The following is a 22,271-nucleotide window of genomic DNA, read 5'->3' as shown; positions in this document are numbered from 1 at the left end:
ATCAAAACGGGATTAGTGGACAACAGTTGTGTATAATGAATGCAGGGAAAAAAAGGTAGTTTCCAAGTAACCAATGAGTGGAATTTTCAAACTATAATGTATTTCATTTATTTTGCATCTGTGAGGAAGTCTCTGAGGGATCACATAGACCTATACCCATACCGCACTCAATATGTTGTACGATATTACTATTGCTATTTTTATATAGTACCTATATGACTAGAAAGGTGGTCGAGAAATGTTAAAATGAAAAAAAAAAAAAAAAAAAGTCTACTGAGATACGGCCACCATGTGTGAAGCCATGCAGTTATGCATTTTGTACCATGTGCAGAATGAGGTTGGTGTAGTTGAAGAGTCACTATGATCATGTTAGCAGTAGAGGTGCACAGCAGGCCTGGTTTTAGCCTACTATTCTCACAGCTGCTCACACATTTCCATGCATTTGAAACAAATTGGAAAATATAAGCAGGACCGATTTCACCAAATGAGTAGTTGTTACCCAACACTATCCCATGTACATTAGTTAGGCTATTACTGATGCACACAGGAACAGTATACTGGTTTCCATTGTTAGAGTGGAGCACAGCTTTAATTCTGGAGTGGTAAGTAGAGCTTCAGAAGACACAAAGTCACAAAAAATTAATTTCTGAATTGATAAAATTCTGTATGCAATTACTTTGAAAGGGGCTCCTGCATTTGATGGTAGCCTATTCACACACTGATGGGTTATTTCTTTCTGCATGGCACTCTTGTGGAGCTTGCAGAGGTGTCCCCCAATTTCGTGCAACGCTCTGTGCCCACAGCTAACACACATCCGGGAACTGCTTTTTGAATCCTGACATTTGGAGAGAATCCCCTGCTGACTTAATCATGCCAAATATTGCGTGTCATTTGTGAGCCACACATGGACCTGGCTGACGGTAGTAGTAGTAATCCGCCTCTGCTGTGCAGAGCTCCTGGGGTGCTCAGTCACTGCACTCCTTGCTCTTATTTTCCTGTCACGCTTGCTCATACAAATAACAACGAGCATCATCATGCAATGGATATTTATGGAAATGTAGCTGTGATGACTAAGTAGGTTTCAGAAAAAAAAGGGGAAGGCTTGACACACTGACACAGACGACAGGACAACTGCGTGAAACATTTTTTTTAATGTTTTAAAAAATAACCACCAGAAATTGTGCATAATTATTATCATTAGTGGTATTATTCCAAATAGGCTGCCTGTGATACAACTTTAAATTACCACCCAAGGGCCACTCGTCACGCCCATCCTGCTTCAACCAATCACAAGGCTTCTCACGCACAAAGAGGCGCGGCCGCCAGCCAATAGGGATGTGTTTTGAGATGACGGTGGAAACATGGCGCTCCGCATAGTTCGGGTTTACAGGAGGGAGTCCACTCAGTAAGTGCTACAATACCTCGCTAGTTATTACTCGTTCTCCATGACACCTGTTTGTGTTTGTTTTATATCTTTTCCCTTTTCCGACAGACGCAAAAGAGAGGTTAGAAAGCTCACAGAAACAGTAAGTTAGCATTCCTGTTAGCCAGGGTGAAGTGCTCAGAGCTGTGACATGACATTGAGACTCATGTATGAGTGTTTGTGTGATTGAAAATTATTTCTCTCATAAGCAAACAAATGTGCAAACAGCTTAAAGGCACAATCAGTTTCAAGCAGTTTGGAGTTATTCGCTGCCGTGTGTTCAGTCAGCCCGAGCAGCTGCAGCACCTCTCTGTGTGTGTGTGTGTGTGTGTGTGAGAGAGAGAGAGAGAGAGAGAGAGAGGTAGAGGTAGGTAGGTATCAGGTGAATGCAGTCTGCAGTGTTACCAGATCCACTTTTTACCGGATACTTTTGAACTGGTGCTGTGGATTTTTATTTTTTAATTTTTTTATTTATCTATTTTTTGTAGTATGAGGAATTTCCTGGGCATTTTTTTTTAAACATTTAATTAATCATACTCGTATATTAAAATGCATTCACATTCAAATAAAAAAAACAAGTCAGTTCCCTAAATAATATAAGAACTGACAAAAATGATCACAAAAATACATTGCCATGGAAACGCCTTTAAATTTCTCAGCACGCGCTAGTGGTCACGCGAGGTCTCTTGTCATGCACGTGCCCCTTTTACACCTGGTTTAACCTTAGCTCTACTGTACTAATATATTTGTGCCAGTGAAATAGTCTCTTCATTCTCAAAGCTATTCTTTATATATGACTGTTTAGGGAAAGTGGAAATTTGACCACTGGGCTCTTGTTGAGCATTTTTTTAAGGCTGGTAATAAATGGCCATTGGGCTGCTTTTGTAACTCAGACCTGGACTGTTTGAGCCTCTAAATGTCGACATGTACGACTGTTCCACTTAACACCCGAGTAGTTTCTTTGTTTCGTCCTTTTGGGGAATCCTTAAATGTTCTGTGTCCCATGCTACAACACAGAGGCTTCCTTCTAGAAAATGTTTCAAGTAGAAAGCTAGCAAACTGATGGGCTAGCATTGGGCCAACATCTGCCATTTTCTCTGTTGGGCTAACAGACTTTCAGCCACTTTTAAATGCATCTTGCCAACGTTAGCCATTCTGTTGAGTCAACACTGGGTGCCAAAGTTGGCCCAAAATGATTTAGTCTAATGGGCCAACATTGGGCCACCAGGGCCGACAGATTTTCAGCCACCTTTAAATCCACATTGCCAATGTTGGAAGGTTTGTTATGAAAAGTGCTCCATTGCTCCTACAATGTTGTATCAGTGGGGCCAACATAGCCACCCAAAACTGACATTGGATTAATGACATTGACATTGGATCAATGTCCGTTTGCTCCTCGTGATTAACCATACAAAGAACACTTGAATAATTTTTTTCTCAGACTTTGTGTATGTCAGTATAGTACCCAGCCAGAGTAAGGGGTTTGCAATGTAGACACACTATTAAAAGAGTTATTTAAGAGTAGATGTTTTGATTTCATTGTTTGCAGTATAGGCAAAACCTAAAATTTGTGAACTATGTCCAGAATACAGTATGTAATATGGTTTAAAAAAAAAAAAAAAAAAAAAACAGCTCTAATGCTGCCACATTATTGTGTTGAAAAGCCCGATAACGTGAATTGAAAATGTATGGAATACATGTTTAAAAATCGTTCCTCAGTGGTAGAAATGTGTCAGACTATATAAGATTTTCCACAAGCCATGCTGAAGCAAGGCTCAGTTGTCATGCAATGTCTTGCCAGTTTCTTACTTGGATTATGAAGACTTTTTATACTATGCATTATTATTAATTTTTATTGCTCTGTCCTTCAGCTGACATGATAATACAAATACAGATAATAAAATACACAGAGAACGCAGATGAGAAAAAAAAAATACACACATTGAAAGTGACCAGAGGTGGCAGGTGATACCGTTGTTCTCTGCACTGTATTTTAGATAGAGTTAACGGTTTAGTTCACATCTGTCAATGTCTGAGATGCACTGAGCCACCTCCTATGCAGATAGACACGAGCCTACACAGTAACGTGCTGAGAGATGTTTTGCTCTTTCACCTCGTAATCAGTGACTGTGACTGTCACATCCATATGCACATAATGTTTTTATTCCCATAACGCTGTTATAATACTGCAGAAATGTAAGCAGATAATTGTATCCTTGCAGGTGCAAATACTTGGGCTACATCCATGTATTGGGGCATAGTGCATCCCTCGATATGAAATGTTCTTCTTCAAGTAGCTTGAAATAGCAGTTTTCTGCCGGGGAGGGTGAAATTCCAAAATCTTACATCCAGCAGTATCAAATTAGGAGGCAGGGAATGGGCAAGGGAACATATCTTAATACTGTGAAATTTAATTTAAGATTTGGTAGCCTACTCTTTCTCATGTTAAAATTTTTTTTTTTTTTTTTAAATAAATCTAAACTACTTGCATCATGAATCTGTTAGAAATTTTGACAAAGCCACATTCATTTTGGCAGTGTTTGACCCCATTTCCCCTCTCTGTGTTCCCAAGAATTTTTATTTATTTTATTTTTTTTTTTGCGGCAGTTGCTTTGACACAAAATAGATGAATTAAAAGAAACATTTGGAGAACCGGAGAAAGGGAGCGAGGGAGGGGGATGAGGGAGGGGGATTGGGGGGGGAGGGGGGGGTGGGGGGGGGTTAGGGTTCAGGCTTGTTGTTTTGGGTCAGCAATGAACCGGTTAAAATGTCCTACCTCAATTAGCCAGTACTGTACTGGCTAAGTACTTTGTTGGGATGGGAGGCTACATCTGCACGTGATTCATCTTCAGAGACTTTAACGAGGAACTTCAAACAGTTTAAATGTCAATTACAAAGAAGGCATATTTTGAGGTCCTAGTAATCTGTCCATATTGGTCATCGGAACATGGTGCCAGGTGGCTTAAATTCAAGGCAGATGAATTTCCAGAGGCGCTGTTCTGATGGCACAGCTCATCTACAGTGTGTGACGTGACTGTCATGCCAGGCATCGTCATATTTGCAGCTTGCGTGTGAGCACAAGGTGCATACAGTGACAGTTTTAGTGCCTGAGGTTCTCTCAGGCGCTGCCATGAGGATGTGTTTAGCTCTATTAATTAAAGCCACCGGTTCCCCATTTCTCGTTTCATTTCTGGACGATGAAACCATTTACTCTTTCTGAGGGAGCACATGTGAACTAATTAACAAACATTTAGTTTTTCAATAAAAAAAAAAGCTTATCAGTGTATGTGTCTAGTGGCTCTGTGTTTCCCTGCAGATACTGTGAGGTAAAGTAAATTAAGAGTTGAGGTTGCACACCAGGCTAAGTGCTCGGGCTGCACTCTGTTCCAGGCAATGTAAGTGTGCATGGTTTATGTAAAACAAGTCGCCACTGGCATGGCAGCACGCTGTGTTATGTCACCAACACCCACTTGTCAAAGATGCCGCAGCATCCGAAAGGAAACATTGACTGGTGCTGTGAAGTCGACAAGTGATGAAAGTGGCCTAGAGCTTTTCAATTACACTGCCAAGGCCTAGACCCTATAAGTTAATGGGCAGCTTCCTCTTTTGAGGCCTGCCAAGGCTTAATAGCACAGGTTATAAAACCTTGAAATGTAATGTGCTACTATAACTTCTGCAATTAAAAGCAACTGTGCAAAGGGAAATAGGAAGCAATTTTGGAAAGGCATTAGGCATAAATCAAAGGTGGATTTTCGAGTAGCCTCAGTTTACAAACTATTCAGGGGGTAAGTGAAATTTAATAGATTCTTATGCACCCTTCTGTTAGGGGTATATCTGGATAAGCCATAATCTGTTTTATGCTGCCTGCAGACCGACACTGCATCATAAACAGGAGTTTTGTAGGCTGTACAGTGTTTCAAAGTACCACATGCCAAGCACTATTAACGCCAATAATGAACATTTTTTCATTTTGAATAAGTAAAACTCTGAACAAAACCAGGCCACACTCGGTATGTGGCTGCAAGCTTCATTATGAACAGAATAATAATAACAAAAATGGCAGTTTATATGTTTGAAATATGTGGGACATGTATGAAATTTTCCAACCAAAGCTGGAGCAAAAATTTTAAGTACTTAAAACTTTGCTGTTCCACTCATACTGCAGATGTTGCGTTTGGAATCCCATAGAAAAACAATTGAGTCCTGAGCAAATAGTCATGTGTTGACAAATCATTTCCACATTGATGGGTGCTGGTGACCACAGCAGAGGTGTGTGTGGCCCTAATCCATTTAGAGGAGAAAGCAACTTAGGCCCAAATTAAGCAAACATTATGTTAAGGGTTAGTGCAGTTAGAATAGCAGAAAATGGCTTGATTTGGATCCTTGCACTTGAATGGTCAAATATATATATATATATATATATATATATATATATATATATATATATATATAAAGCACTACTGTAACAGTGCAGCTGTAGAAGAAGTAAGTCAAGTGAAAGGTGTCTTTAGTACAAAATAAACACACTACTAATTTCTCCAATTCTAGAGTGTGTTAAATATTATTCAGTGGAGGGATTGGTGTACTTGTCTTTGGTTTATTACTACAGAAAACGTTACTGAGTGCAAGGTCAACACTATTCTTTCCAAAAAAAAAAAAAAAAAAAAAAAAATTTCTTTCTGGCACTCCTTTCAGACCTGTACATCAATAAATTGGTCTATTACCTGTTGTTGACCCTTCAAAGCTAGCCTTTGAAATTTGTTACAGAGCATTAACCCAACACATGTTGCTGGAGGAAAACAAAGACTTGGTAACAGGATTGGGGGCCAGCTGAGTAAACTGAAAGTGGAGGGGTGGCAGGCCGGAGCACTCTTGTCCTGGAGGATGCTAGGAGGATCCATACGGCCAGCAGATGGGCATTTGTGCTCTGGGTCCCCACAGACAAAAACACTGACCCAAACAAGTGCCTCTTCTCTTGCATTAAACACTTTGATCAACACAGGATCTCGGCCAGAGAGCGGCACCTCGGATAGGCCTCAGAATTGCATCTGTATAAACATGGTCTGCTAGGAATGTGTGAACAATGCCACAAGAGAATCTTGTTCAAAAACCAGACCTTTGACCAAAGCAGGGCCTCTGAGTTCCACCGAGCATTGAACCCAAATTAAATAAACAGTATAGGGATTAGAAGGTGACGGGGAATACGAGGTGGTTTTGTTGGACTGCACTCACGTTTGATTAAATGTAACCGTCTTGACAATCAAGGATGGTCACAGTTTTATTAATGATTGTCCTTAACGTTTCTGCAAATTCTAATGATTAATTAATGACACTGAAAGAGAGACGACCCCAACTGAGCAGAGTGGTGTTCTTATTTTAATACTTGAGGCAAGCTGTCATTCAGGGCAAAGTTGAACATGTCAGTATCAATATTATTATGGATAATAATAATAATAATAACAATAACAATGATATTATTATTATTATTATTATTATTATTATTATTATTATTCCATTATTATCCATATAGCCTTACCAATAATTAAGTGATTAATGTGAGAGCAGTTTCATATAGTTTCAAAATATTACATATGTTGTAATTATTGCAGCTTTAGCTAATAATAGTCTTTTATCGCTCTTTGCTATCTGGTTATATTGACATATTGCATGCCAGTGATTACGGTGCATCCAAACATTTACTATAGCACATTTCTTTGATTGGACTGTTATCGACTTGAAAAAATGTACCATAATGTGATTATATTGCTGCCTGTTGCAATTGCAGTATGTCTTGTAGAATATTAAAAACAAACCGATAAACCTGTGATGTCTCATGGTTAAATGTGGTTTTTTTTTTTCTTTCTTTTTTTTGGGTTACCACCAATGCCATGCTTCGCTAAAACGAACACGAAGACAATTTGCTGGAACCTCTGAGATCAGTCATAATAAATGCTACGGTTTACTAGAGCAGCTGGAAAAAAAAAAAAACAATATTGTGAAGATTAACAAATGGCTTATTGTCTAGCCCTACTCTCCACCTTTTGTGTATGCAAATATAAAAAAAAAAAATTGAGTTGGTCAGTCCATCAGTCAATCAGTTGACTGAGAAGCAAGTTCACGTACAGCCAAATAATGTTAAATTTAAAGAGTATAAGCTCAAAAGAAAGTTTATTCATTGACAGCATAGAGAGTGACAAATTGTTATTATATCCATAGTCCTTAACAGGATTTTTACTGTCATACAAAGGGGTTGATTTATTTATGCTTGAGTAACTAAAGCTGAGTGAGCAGGCTGATTCCGAGAAATGGACGTAGAGAAATGAATCTTTCTCTATTAGTCTTAATTGGGCTGCAGTCTATTTATTACGTTGGACTAAGATTGGTGAACCATATAGAAAGCCATCATGCAGACTATGATGTGACTCTCGGTGAAGCCCCTAGGAGCGTTACCTGTCTCCTGCATTCATTGCACTGCTGGCTCTTGGAGCAGTTCACCCAGGTTTTCGGTGGTAGTAATTCACCCTGTATCCTCTTGGGGTCAGTGTGCACAATGTTCTGCTGATCTGAGTGGCACAGCAGCTTGATTTGCATATTTACATTCAAGGAAATTAAAGCATTCAGTTTTTAACAGCAAGTTTATGTAGTATAATTTACTTTCTCAAATGGCTTAAGTAGTTTTATGTCTGCTCCATATTTTAGAGGTGTTGGATTACTTACTTTCCACCACACGCTCAGAAACAGACTGTGTAAATGTTCATTAAAAGGTTATATATTTTAAAGTAAAAAACAGTCATTAAAGTGGAGTTATGCTTTCGAATTTTTCAGTTAGTCATAAATCCCCCCTGCAAAAAAAAAATAAATAAAAAATCACCACAGATCCTTATTTCCTTTAAAATGAAATATTATGAAATATTGACTATGTGTGTTCCAGGAAAAATTATTCTATTGCAGTTTTAGCCTAAACCAAATAATAACCATTGTCTAAATAAAATACTAGAGTAAATAGGACTTACAGTACAATTAGGACTCGCATCACAATGTGCAATCGAATGATATTCCTCCTTTATGACTGCATAAAAAAATTAAATATGTAAAGAACAGAAGCAATAAGTCGAGTAATAATAGTGGGAGCAGATTTCCCGTGGTGCCGCACATGTAAATGGAGAGAGTGGAGCCCTGAGGTTGGGTCCCACTCACTGATGTCCCGGTGAGGACGTTTCACCGGTTCTCATTAGTTTTGGAAATGAGCATTTCAAGGGGAGGGGGAAACTGCACTCGACCATGAACAATAGAAGGAGCTGCCCATCACCACTTTCCAAGCACCTTCTTAAACTCTGCATTTGGCTTCAATATCGACAATTTTAAATATTTCTGATTGGGCACCTGATACGTGCTAGCGGTTTTGGAGTGTGTTAGACTTTTAAAACACCACTTGCAAACTCTATAAATGATTTGTAATGTTCATGCTGGGGTGAAACGTTGCACCTACTGAACATCGGGTGAAGCTGAAGCTGAAACCACGGCTCCTGGAACAACGGGAGTATTTTGGATTTAATAATAAGTGAATAAGTGATTTAATGTTAATTTTATAAACTCTTATTTGCTGGTCTTTAAAGGCTTTTTTCTTTTTCTGAAGCATTTTATGATTTAAGCACAGTCTAAATTTTATATTTCAGGCATGCATTTATTGTTTTATTTTAAGTGAGTAAAACACTTTATGGGATATTTTGTTAAACCACTGACAGAAAATTAAGCCTGCGCCTTTTTAGACCATTGTAATTGCTTAATTTCTAGAAACTTGATCTGTGTTAAGAGCCTTTGCCAAACCCGATGTGCTTAGTTCACACATGTTGATAACCAGTTACATTGTTTTATGACTTGTTTTCGGTTTATGGTGACTTTGAAATCTTGTTTAACTTCTTTCTAGTAGGCTGACTATATGGAACCTTGTTGCGTTGTAGTATAACTTTTTTCAGTGTTCAAGCTCACCAGAGATAAATTAGCATCGGATATTTTCCTGAATATTAACAAGGCCCAGTGTCTCTCTTACGTTCTACGCGGATGGCCTCAGAATGGCTAACTCGTGATGACCACACCTCATGATGTCCTGTCGATAAGCGTGTTTTGTATTCATGCACGTGTGCGGTGACTGGATGCAGCCATTTGAGGTGGAAGCCAAGCAGGCGAGCAGGACTGTTTGCTTTGTCCCCTTAATGGGGTGTGTGATGGGCCCCTGGTCATGTCACTGAGTAGTGCTGCAGCTCATTAGAACCAGGCTGTGATCCTTCTACACACTCACATCACAGAATCTTACACACACACACACACACAATCATTTACCTCCAGGACAGGTGTGTGTGTGTATCCAAATCGCTCATCATAATGGTGCACGTGTCTTTCCACATTAGTCATCCCACAAGGTGGTTACAGTGAGGGCTTTAGGTTCTTTATTTTCCCCTACACATAATGTTTGTTTGGTTAGTTTTTGTTTGTTTATTGTTTCCAGATGGCAGTCCTCAACTTTGCTTGCGTGGCTTTCAAGTTCCCAGTGAGCATTTTATAGCTTTGGCTCGAGTGCTTATCCTGTTTCCTAGGCCCTGCTTTATGACAGCCACTTTTTCCCTCCAAACCGAAAACAACTGTCAAAAGCTGTCTGCACTTTTCTAGAGTGTAAAAGGAGGAGCTAATCTTTGTTTTGACGCCACAAGGTTTACCCTAGGTTTAAGGGTCACTTGTGAGGCGAGCGTCCCCGAGGCTACCATTCTCTTCAATTTATTTCCGTATTGAAACCGAGCCAAACTCCTTTGTTCGTGGAGGTGCAATGAAATGTGGCGCTTTTGTTACGAGGAACGACTGATGAGGCTGGAAACCTTTTCCCATGGCCGGGTCTGGGCACCATTAAAGACACGTCACTTATTTACAGGAAAAGAGCAGGTCAGCTGTAAATGTGGGGGTGGATAGCCTTACTCATCGGATGCGGTTAAGGGCAGGACTCTCATCAAAGCTCACAGCTTTGTTAAACCATCCTCTCCCTTAACAGGTTCTTTTCTCCAATGCCAATCAATGGCTAATTACTCTTGTGTTCCAGTTCTCCTAATCTTATTTTCCTTAATGACTTAAAGGTGAATTCCTCTGATTTTTCAAAATTTCTGCGTAATTTGCATACTGAGAAGTAGGCTGAGCAAAGTCAGTCAGCACCTTTAAAGCTGATCTGATGAAAATATTTGGACAAATTTGAACAGACAGGAGCAATGTTCAGGCCACTCTGAACGTATTAGAACAGCAAGGCCAATTCTTTTGTTTCGGCTATGCACTGAAGACATTTGATCAAAAGATGACTATGAGATGATAAATCAGAATTTATGCTTTCATTTCCTGATATTTACATGTAAATGTGTTAGAACAGTCAGTGACATCACCAACAACCTCCACAGGGCAGTGGTGAATGTATCACAATCCACCTTTCAAAGAAGACTTTGAGCACAGAAATACAAAGGCCATACCACGAGATGCAAACCACTCCTCAGCAGTATGAGTCAGAAGGCCAGATTGGAATTCACAAAGAAATACAGAGATAAGCCACAAAAGTTGTCGAACCAAGATTAACCTCTACCAAAGTGATGAAAACCCCAACGCGTGGAGAAAGAAAGGATCTGCTCATGATCCAAAACACATGAGCTCATCGGTCAAGTATGGTGGAGGTAGTGTCATGGCTTGGGCTTGCATGACAGCTTCTGTAATGGGCCCACTAATCTTTATTGATGATATAACTCATAAGCAGCAGAAAAAACAAGGCCAGATTGAAAGATGCTGCTGTACAAGCCTGGAAAAGCATCACAAAAGAAAAATGCAACAGTTTGGAAATGCCAGTGGGTCATCACCTTGATGCAGTTATTGCAGCCATTATTAAGTGTTATTTTTTGCTCACTTAAAAAATTTGAGTGGTTGGCCACCCAAGTTGTTTAACACATCTAGATGTAAATATCAGGAAATGAAAGCTGAAATTCTAATCTATCGTCTCATATTCATCTTTTGATGTCTTTAGTGTATAGCAAAAACAAAAGAATCAACCTGGCCATTCCAATACTTTTGAAGGAGAATGTAGTTGCATATGAATGAGTTCCAAAGGAAATGTACAAATGTACAAAATGTACAAAGCCCCTATTCCTAACCTTAATTCTTATACATCTCCATGAGAATGTAATATTTTTGATGAAAAATGCACCATTCTTTAGGAATTTTTAGTCAGGAATATCTACAATGACCACGATAGCAACCTGGTCTGTGCTTAAAGCCTCTAAAAGCTACTTAAATTATTTCATGAAATGGTTATGGCTATGCTGGGTGTAATAACTTTGATACAGTGTCAAAAGAAGATGGTGTGAAAGAACAGAAAAGTTGTTTTGAAACTCTTAGTTTCAAAGTGTATTGAAACTCTTAGTTTCATCTGTACTTCCCCTTATCTCTCTCTTCATCTTGTGTGGGAAAACAAGATCAAATAGAGGCATCTACATGCATTCTATCAGAGATCAGGAAATAAAACAGAATTTTTTCATTTTCTTTCTAATTCTCTCTGCCTCATATCCTCTATCATCTTTAAGGTCATCAGCAGGGCAACATTTAGCTTTTTTTTTTTCCCCCAGTCGCATTGGTTGAGAGCAGCTCACAAACACAAGCACCGCAAGAACCTCAGTGAAAAGAGAGAGTTTTAAGACGCAGTAGCTTCTACATTCAAAATAAAACTAATGGCCGGTTTTCCTTACCACAGAGTCTTTTTTCCCCACTACCAAGCTCTAACCAAAGAAAAAGAAAAAGACCCTGGGTTTAAGTGCTTATTTACTGTACACAATGCCAGGTAGTCTACGTGTAAGAAATGAAGTTGTACTCTTGCTATATGAATGTCAAGGATGCAACTAAATACAAATACATTAATCAGAATGAACACATAATGTGTTCTAAACAGAAACAAATATAGATATCAATAGGAGGTGCACTATTCATGCTTTTTCGGGGGCTTGGTTTGGCAGAAAGGACATCTGGTTGACTAGAGGTGTGCATCAGGACTGGGAACCCTCACAACACAACAAAAAAGTCACATGAGCAGAAGGTTTTTACTTTCATGTGGATGCAAGCAAAGCAGGACAAACAGAAATTAACATGAATGCACAATGTGCATTCAGTCATCCTTACAGCAAGAATTCATAGGCCGTGCTGTCAGTGCTGGTCTTTCTACTTCTGGCTTTTTTCCCCCCAGTGTTTCTGGGGGCATAGTGATAGGGTGGGAAAAAAAAACAAAAAAAAAACAACCTTTTAGTTTAGGCCATGCTCATATTTGGAACACTAAACAGATACAGATAGTGTCATTGTGTTACGCCCCTAAAGAGAACATAGAGGCTAAACTGGTTGAGAGAATGAGCAGTGCAGAACCAATTGCCCTGAGAAGACTTAATACTATACACAGTTTAAAAAAGACCATTCATCCATTCATCCATTCAACCAGTTTAAACTGGTCAACCTAAAACAGTTTGGGTTTTTTGTATTTTTATTTGTACTGTTGCCTGGTTTTGTAAGTTCACTATCACCAGCTACTTTACAATCTTTTCTATTGAAATAAAATTTATACAGTGGATATAAAAAGTCTACACAACCCTGTTAAAATGGCAGCTTTTTGTGACACTAAGCTAAATCATCTCAGAACTTTTTCCACCCTCAATGTGAAATTACAGCGTATAAAAATTACGTGAAAAACACAAGTTGCGTAAGTGTGCACACCCTTAAACTAATACTTTGTTGAAGCACCTTTTGATTTTATTACAGCACTCGGTCTTATTGGGTAAGAGTCTAGACTTAGCAATATTTCCCCACTCTTTCTTGCAAAGACATTCTAGATCCATTGAATTGTAAGGGCATCTCCTGTGCACAGCCCGCTTCAGGTCACCCCACAGATTTTTAGTGAGATTCAGGTCTGGGCTCTGGCTAGGCCACTCAAAAACATTGATCTACTTTTGGTTAAGCCATTCCTTTGTTGATTTGGATGTATGCTTTGGGTCATTGTCATGCTGAAAGGTGAAATTCCTTTTCATCTTCAGCTTACTAGCAGATACCTGAAGGTTTAGCACTTTTTAAAATTGACTGGTATTTGTAGCTATTCATGATTCCCTCCACCTTGATAAAAGCCCCAGTTCTGGCTGAAGAAAAGCAGCCCTAAAGCATGATGCTGCCACCACCGTGCTGCACCGTGGGTATAGTGTTCTTTTGGTGATGTGCTTTTTTTGCGCCAAACATACCTTTTGGGATTGGTCTCATTAGATCATAACACATTTTGCCACATGGTTTAGGGTTATTTAGTTCGCCTTGGACGTTTTCTGTGAGCCATCTAGTCACCCTACCCTGTAGCCCAGACATGTGCAGAATACGAGAGATTGTTGTCACATGCAGAGAGTAATCGGTACTTGTCAGATATTCCTGCAGCTCCTTTAATGTTGCTGTAGGTCTCTTGGCAGCCTCCCTGGTAATTTTTTGTCTTGTCCTTTTATAAATTTTAGAGGGACGTCCTGTTCTTGGTAAACTCACTGTGGGGATCCATTTTCTCCACTTGTTTATGATGGCTTTCATGGTGTTCCATGGTACATCTAATGTTTCGGAAATTCTTTTATACCCCTCTCTTGGTCGATATCTTTCAACAAGTGAGATACCATACAGGCTTTGTAAGCTCTTTGCAGACCATGGCTTCAGCAGTCAGAAGAAACCAGTGAGATGTCAAGTAAATCCTACAGCTGATTTTTGTTTGGGGTTAATCAGAATAATTTCATTGATGACAGCTGCATGATAATTACTTTTGAACATGAGATTGAATGTGATTGGTTCATTCCGAACACAGCCACATCATTAAAAGGGTGTGCACACGTATGCAACCAGGTTATTGTAACTTTTGTATTTTTCCTAAAATGTTTCTGATTGTTTTTCTCTTAATTTTTATACACTGTAATTTCACATTGAGAGTGGAAAAAGCTCTGAAATGGTTTATCTTGGTTTCATTTTTTTTACATTACGAAAGAGGTCAGTTTACCTCAGTGTGTTAACATTGAGGCACAGTATTTGAGTCACTTGTAATCACGAGATCATTAGTGTGTTGGGAAGGTGCTGAGAGTGCTGTGTTGCTGTAGTGACAGAGTCTCTAGCCAGGTCCTGACCCTGAGCTGAGAAGTGCCTCTTACACGGGTTCCCTTAATATCCTTGCTGACCGCTCTGTGACATAGCTTGGGAACAGGACAGCGGCACTTGGCAACATTGCTCAGTTTTCTTATCATGAGCTGAGTTTTCATAAACAACTCCTGATGAAAGTCACTAAATTTGTGAGATTGCATAAAAATGAAGGTAGTGGAAATTAATTCTCTGGAAAATGCTTCAACGATGAGTCTACATTTAGATTCAAAACTCATTAGGTTTAGTCAGGTGTTTATTTATTTATTTATTTATTTTTTTTGCTCATAGATATGCCTATCCTCTCTCAATAAATTATTCTATAGTTTTAATGGTGTAGCTACTAATTTTACGTAAACCTAATCAAAGCTGTAGGTTTGAAGCTTTAAAAGTATGACAATATAACCTGCTTTTTATTTTTTTTTTTTTTGCTTTTATCTTTTTTTTTTTAAACTATGAAACCATAATGTTTATTTTCTTAATTTTATGGTCCTTTGAGCAAATAATATGCCAAACATTTTTAGGATGGCTAGAATACATTTGACTTCTTGCTTGAGCATAAAAGAGACCTGATGTACTATAAGTGTGACATGACTTTCTAAGTATCTGCCAATCTGTAGGCCATAATGACACCCAAGACACCCTGTACTGACAGTTACACATTAAGATACAATAAAAATTCCTCTCATAACCTACGTTATACGTTTATGCCATTTGGTAGACAGTATTATGCTAGCAACTGTTGTCCTGGAGTATTAAGTTCCATAATAAAATGAAACAAGAATTCTTTCCTTATTGAAGAAAAACCCCTTCACAACATCTAGCCAAGTCAAGAATACTCTGGAGGAGGTAGAGGTATCATTGTCTACAATCAGCTCTACAATCAAGAGATGCCTTCATAAATGTAAATACAGTTTACCTCAAAATGCAAACCACTAGTAGCACACAAGAAAAGAAAGGTCAGTTTAGTCTTTGCTTATTAAAAAAAAAAAAAAGCCTGGCCAGTTCTGATGCAAGATTAACTTGTACCAGAATGATGGGAAGAGAAGAGTATGGAGAAGGAAAGGAAGGATGATCTAAAGCGTACCATCATCTGTCAAACATGTTGAGGCAGTGTTATGGCATGGGCATGTATGGCTGCCAATGGAACTGGGACACTGGAGTTTATTGATGATGTGACTGCTGATAGCATTCATCCTGCTACTTCCGAAGTGTATAGATTTATACTCTCTGCTCACATTCAGTCAAATGCTGCAAAACTGATAAGACGGCGCTTCACAGTACAGATGGATAATGACCCAAAACGTACCATAAAAGGAACCCAAGGGGGTTACTTTTATGCAAAGAAATTAAATGTTCTTAAATGCAAAGAAATTAAATGTTCTTAAAAGTCTCATAACTTCAACCCAACTGAGCATGCTTTTCACTTAATGAAGATGAAACTGAAGGCAGCTGCAGTAAATGCCTGGAAAAGCATCTCAAGGAGGAAACTCAGCATTGTGTGTATATATATATATATATATATATATATATATATATATACACATGTATAACTTTACATGCATGTCAATTGCATGAATAACATTGAATTTGATTGTTGGTTACAAATCACTGCAGCAAATTTGTGGAAAAGTAAAGTTGTCTTGTACATTGACAACAATTAGTATGTCAATCCACATATGCTGTAGCCTGAAGGCTCTGGAGAAGCCACCTTGCCCTGTTCTGAAATGCAGCTAGAAGTTATAACAGAGCTTAGCATGACCACTGGAAACATCCCAGCAGTGCCAGATACCATCCATGGCCAGATTCCTGAGAGTGCAAATAGCCAAGGGGCAGTAGGAATGAAAGAGATGCTGAAGTGCTCAGAAGACTGTGTGGCTCCTAGGTGAAGATATCATGAATGACAATGAATAGTATGAACTGCTAATGGGAGAACCCTTGCAAAATTGAGCTCTATTACTAGATCTAGGAACCCTAGAGCTTCCATATTATTTGTGAATAATTGCATGTAAACACTGACCTGCTTGTTTAAAAGCATATTTCAATCATTTCCACAAAGCCATTTCACCTGGGGAAGTGGTATTTAGATCAAATATCCCTTTTAAATCATTTACTTGTAAACCAATTATCAGCAAATAGCGTATGGGCCAACAAACAGCTGAGCTAATGAAGCCTTTTTTTTTTATTATTTCTGCATTTATGAGAATACAAAGTGAATGATTTTAGCACTTTTGTTTTATTCATTCAGTCATTGATTCATTCATTTAGCCAGGGATAAATCCCAGCTTATCAGTGGGCCTACAAAATCTACTGTGTCAGCTAAAATAGCTATATTTTGGTGACATGGTTTATTTTGTTCATACCTTGCAATTGAACTGAAAGGATTTTATGACACTTCCCCTTATTGTGCAGCACAGCTGAATTGGAGAAGGTTGGCTCCTGAAATTGCCAGAGGCTGTTTTCTGTACTTTATGCTATTTGAAAGGGCAAGAAAGGAATGGTTTGTTTTGCCAAAAAGGCCTCTAAAATGTTTAACCTTCCACTGCAGTCCAGCAAACAGGTTCAGGAAGTGCCTATTTTTAATGCAGTCAGCATAAAGGACTGTAATTATGAAGTTGAGCGAGTCATAAGCCAGGTCATTTGAAAGTGACAGCACAGGAATGGGACCAAATCATTTGGAGGCAGAGCCTTTTGAGGGCCCATTCTGTCTCTTCCACTGCAAACCCCAAACCCCAGTCTGTCCATTTGGCACGGCTTTGATCCGGCCATTCGACAATGGATCCATCACTAGATTGCAAATTAAGGCAACTGGACACAAAATATGAAAAGGCACAAAACCTTTTTTTTTTTCTTTTCCCCGTGTGATGTCTTTTTTGGAATTCGCTCTTTACGCTACGCTGTCTACTGAAAAAAAAAAATCCTCATTTCACCCTTCCGCTGTATTTGGAAGCCCATGGCTCATTTCATTTGTTTTGATGATATGCTGAGTATTTGCTCCCATTTAGGAGCTCAATTTCATATTTTTCGACTGGGCTGTGTTGTTTTGTTGTGGATGGTTCATCTGAGGCACAGACATGGAAGGCGCTCCACTGGTAGTCTGGCTGTAGTAGGCTGCCCACTGACACACACATCACCATGCCTTTTAGGCCCAGCTGCAGCCATGCGCTGCTTCCTGGCGGCTTTTGTTTACCCTTCTGGGCCCCAGCTGTTGAGATAGGTGATAGCCACGCTTTCTGCTCCAAGCCCCAACCACCCAACACTCCCCCCCCCCAAAAAAAAGTGAGAAAAAAAAAAAAAACTGAGTCTCTTCGCTCTTGCACCCCAAACCCTAAATAGGCGCATTAGACACAGCACATTAAGAGGCTGCTGGTGTGGAGGTAGGTGCATGTCCCCGAGGCCCTTCTTCAACATCCACCACCAAACATACACACACACACACACACACACACACACACACACACACACACACACTGACTAGATCAGGAGGCATGACCTTTATTGACAGCGCTTTTTATTTCTCCTTTCACCAGTCTCCCCCTTCCAATTTCATTCATACAACAATCTCATTATTTAGATATTTCTCTCTCTTGAGGAAGAGATTGCCATCATGGCTCTTGTTGGTATGTTTTTTAACATTGTGTCTTGTGGCACTGTGTTTGATGTAGCATTATGTTGCCATAGACTTGTCGTGTTGCTGTCTTTGTGTCCCCATTGACTTTTTTTCTTTTTCTTTCTCTCATATCCCACCCTCCTCTCTTTTTTTTTTTTTTTTTTTCCCGCTTTTGGAAGCGTACACCCCGCCGTAGCCACAGCGCTGTGAAAATACCCACAAGGCCAATCAGACCATATGTAGTGTTGCCGATTTTTTTATTATGCAGCAGCTGAATCGCGACACAGCAGGGTATTTCTAAACATGAAAATGAATTCACAGCTAAATGCTCCTATATGCAGTACAGAGGCAGCATGGGAGGGGAGAGGAATCAAACGCTGAGTTTCACTAGATAGCAGACGAACCAGAGAAAAAGACCCTGGGCTGCCTGGGCCTCATTTTCAAAGTCAGCACCACAAATGGAGTCTCAGCATATAATGCTGCTTTTCAAAATGCTCACCAAAAAAGAGACAAAAAAAAAAAAAAAAAAACGTGCCAGACTTTTGATTGCCCAGAATATGAATGAATATAATAAATTGGGCACTGTAGGAAAACTTCTCGCAATCAGAACGTAATTAATTTGAGTCAGTGATAATGCCAATTCAACTACTACATAGAGTTTTTTAACAAAAGATTTAAAAAAGTTTTTGTGCACTTAATATTATGTCACTGCTATGGCATCCAATTTTGTGTGAGTTCCTGAAAAAGTGCAGCCAGTGGCATCAACAATGCAGGCCTGGGTTCAGAAAGCTGAGCTGACCTGTTCCCCTAAATAATGAAAACAGTGATGGGGTCTCTCTCTAGTTGTAATGAACTTTACCATGAAAGTACTTGAGCATGACTTTGTCTCAGAGCAGTGCAAATGGAATTGCCCCCCGATGGTTTGGAATGCACCCAGCTGGCATTTAAAAGGTGATAATTGGAAAATACAGGATACAGCCATAGTTGGGGAAGGGAGTTCTTGTTCTAGAGATTTAACCACTGCCTGCTTGACACAGGCTGTGCTGAGCTTGCCTTTCAGTTTGCTGTTTCACTGTTCTTGGTGGTCTTTCTATAAACGTGTGGTCAGTATTTAAAACATGTTGCAATATACAGATGGTTGACAAATTAAAGGAAATGTAAAGTGTAAAGTAGTGTATCTGCCAATGTAAAGTGACGTCGTAAAAGTGTTGGGCCACCACGAGATTCCAGAACAGATTCAACACACCTTCTACGAATCTCTGGAGCGATGAACACAATTCTTCCAAAAGATATTCCATCAGTTGGTGTATTAAGGAAGATGACCATGCAAACACTCGTTCACACCTAGGGACAAATTTACTGTGGCCAGTCCACCTACTGGCATGTTTTTTGGGAGGTGGGAGGAAACTGGAGAACCTGGAGGAAACCCAGATGCACATTGAGAGAACAAGTGAAACCTCCAATAGGTGTTCAACAGGGTTGAGATCTGATGACTGCAGAGGCCATAGCTTATGATTTTTCATACTCATCAAACCATTCAGTGGGTCCTTGTGCACTGTGGATGGGGACATTGTCATCCTGGAAAAGATGACGACAACAACATGCTTTTCCTTTAATTTACCACGTCTGCATGTGCACACTGAAACACGTGCAGTGGTAGGGGCGTTGGTAGAAACATTATGCTTCATACCAAGATTCCAGCAAGACCGAAGCATGCTTTGGCATTACTTTCTACTTAGTTTTCTCAAGCAGGGCATTACAGACTCTTTCATTTTTATTTAACCAATTTCAGAGTGCATAAATTCTGTAAGTGGTGTAATCTCTCTCTAACCCTTTTTAGTCATCTCACTTTTTCCCCTTTTGATCTCCAGGCTTATATGCCTCTCTTGGATTAGGAGAATGTGGGGCCACACAAAAGTAAAAGCTTATAAAAGTAGCCTTTCCTCCCATCACCTCCCCTCTTTTCTTCCTCTCTTTATTGTACTCTTATAGCAGTGCATAAAGCCAGACATGGCATTCCTCCTGATCTGAGGAAGGAAGCCTTGAAGCCTAGGACTTGGAGAGCCTCACACCCATCTAAATTGAAAACATTTCCCTGCTCCTCTTCTAAGTTGGGCTAAGCAGGAGCAGACAGTCTTCATTAGAGTCCCTCACTGGAAAGAAGCTGCTCATGTCACTGATGAGACACAGTCTACAAAAGAAGTGTAAACTTAAGCTGTGATTTGCAGCAGTATTTTTTGTAAAACAGTTAAAAGCTCAGTGAGCACACAGATAAGTTATCAACAGACACCAGGGACAGGTTAGGGGTTGTAAATTTTTTTCTAGCTACGGCAACCCCGTGCCATCTGCCTGACCCGAGCACCTCCAAAAGAAGTTTCCATCATTAGCGCGCAGCGTCCTATCAGCACAGGAAGACCTTTGAAATATCTTACTCGACATGGCCTAATGATTTCCGCTGCTTTGCAAGTGGTGATTCCGGTCTCTTTCTGCACACAGAGTCTGTGCTATGAAAGGCAATGAGCTGAAAGGACACCCACTCCCACTCAGTTAACTAATGCAAAGGTACTGGGCTTTATGCTCTTGTTTGAACATCACACCAGTTCCTTTACTGGTTCCTGAGAATGGCACAGCAATTTCTGGTTGTTCTGTGTGGTGTTGGCGTGGATTTTCCATGTTTTCACAGACTAGGAGGTGATAGACATGTTGAATGGCTGGAAAGGGGAAGGAAGTGGGATGTTGGGTGGCACTTGCCCTGCAAGCCTATTCAACGCTTTAGCCACCCTGTTCCTCCACCTCTGAACTTTCCACATGTCCTCCTATGCTTGTTTAGCTAAGCGATGGGCCATATGAAAATTCATTGAATTCAGCTGGCCAGCTCTAAACACTTCTTTGCTATACTGCAATTTAGCAATCTTTGTATCTAACTCTGGTAAGACCGAGAAGCGGACGTCCATGAACATCCATTGATGAAGGCACAACTGACATGGTGCTGGCACACATAGTCCCCTGTGTATGGAGCCTTTTGGGACAAAAAGTTTGTGATTAAAAACCTTGGTGTGATATATGTATATATATATAATATGTGTGTATGTGTATATACGAAACCAAGATAAATCATGTCAGAACTTTTTCCACCCTCAATGTGAAATTACAATATTTAAAAAATTAAGTGATAAACAATCAGAAACATTTTAGGGAAAAATAGGAAAATAAAAAAGTTACAAAACTAGGTTGCATACGTGTGCACACCCTTTTATAATTGGGGATGTGGCTGTGGCTGTGTTCAGAATGAACCAATGACATTCAGTCTTATGTTGCTGTCATTAGTGAAATTATTCTGATTAAGCCCAAATAAAGACCAGCTGTTTCTGTAGGATTTTCTTGACATCATCTTGGTGTCATCTGACTGCTGAAGCCATGGTCCGCAAAGAGCTTACAAAGCATGTACAGCAGTGGTCACCAACCCTCTTCTACCTTCCTGAAGACTTTAGCTCCATCCATAGTCGTGCCCACCTGACCATTTAATCATTGCATTGAGAAGTTTTTCTCCTAAAACAGATGTGTTCAATTTTGGTTGGAGATGAAACTTTCAGGAAGGTAGATCTCAAGGAAGAGGGTTTGTAACCACTGATATACAGGGTCTCACTGTTGAAAGGAATTGATCAGGAGAGGAGTACAAAAGAATTTACAAAACATTAGATGTACCATGGAACACCATGAAGGCCATCATCAACAAGTGGAGAAAATGGATCACTACAGTGATAGTACCAAGAACAGGACGTCCCTCCAAAATTTCCCAAAGGACAAGACAAAAAACTTACCAGGGAGGCTGCCAAGAGACCTACAGCAACATTAAAGGAGCTGCAGGAATATCTGACAAGTACTGATTACTCTCTGCATGTCACAACAATCTCTCGTATTCTTCACATGTCTGGGCTACGGGGTCGGGTGGCTAGACAGAAGCCCTTTCTCATAAAAAACATCCAAGCCCAACTAAATCACCCCGGACCATGTGGCAAAATGTGTTATGGTCTG

At 39.7% G+C, this 22,271-nt stretch overlaps 1 protein-coding gene across 1 annotated transcript in view; it reads left to right on the top strand.

Moving 5' to 3' along the window:
- Positions 1–1,283: 1,283 nt before the first annotated feature.
- The window catches only part of clybl (citrate lyase beta like), a 67,292-nt gene continuing 46,304 nt past the window's right edge, over positions 1,284–22,271 (top strand). Inside the window, exon 1 of the mRNA XM_026912346.3 lies at positions 1,284–1,405. Within this exon, the coding sequence (XP_026768147.1) occupies positions 1,362–1,405 (44 nt within the window). The 5' untranslated portion in view covers positions 1,284–1,361. The remainder of the gene's footprint in view (positions 1,406–22,271) is intronic.

Source organism: Pangasianodon hypophthalmus, chromosome 5 (assembly GCF_027358585.1).
Source record: "Pangasianodon hypophthalmus isolate fPanHyp1 chromosome 5, fPanHyp1.pri, whole genome shotgun sequence".
Classification (NCBI taxonomy): Eukaryota; Metazoa; Chordata; class Actinopteri; order Siluriformes; family Pangasiidae; genus Pangasianodon; species Pangasianodon hypophthalmus.
Note: the sequence above shows the minus strand (reverse complement) of the source record. Positions and strands in the feature narration are given on the sequence as shown.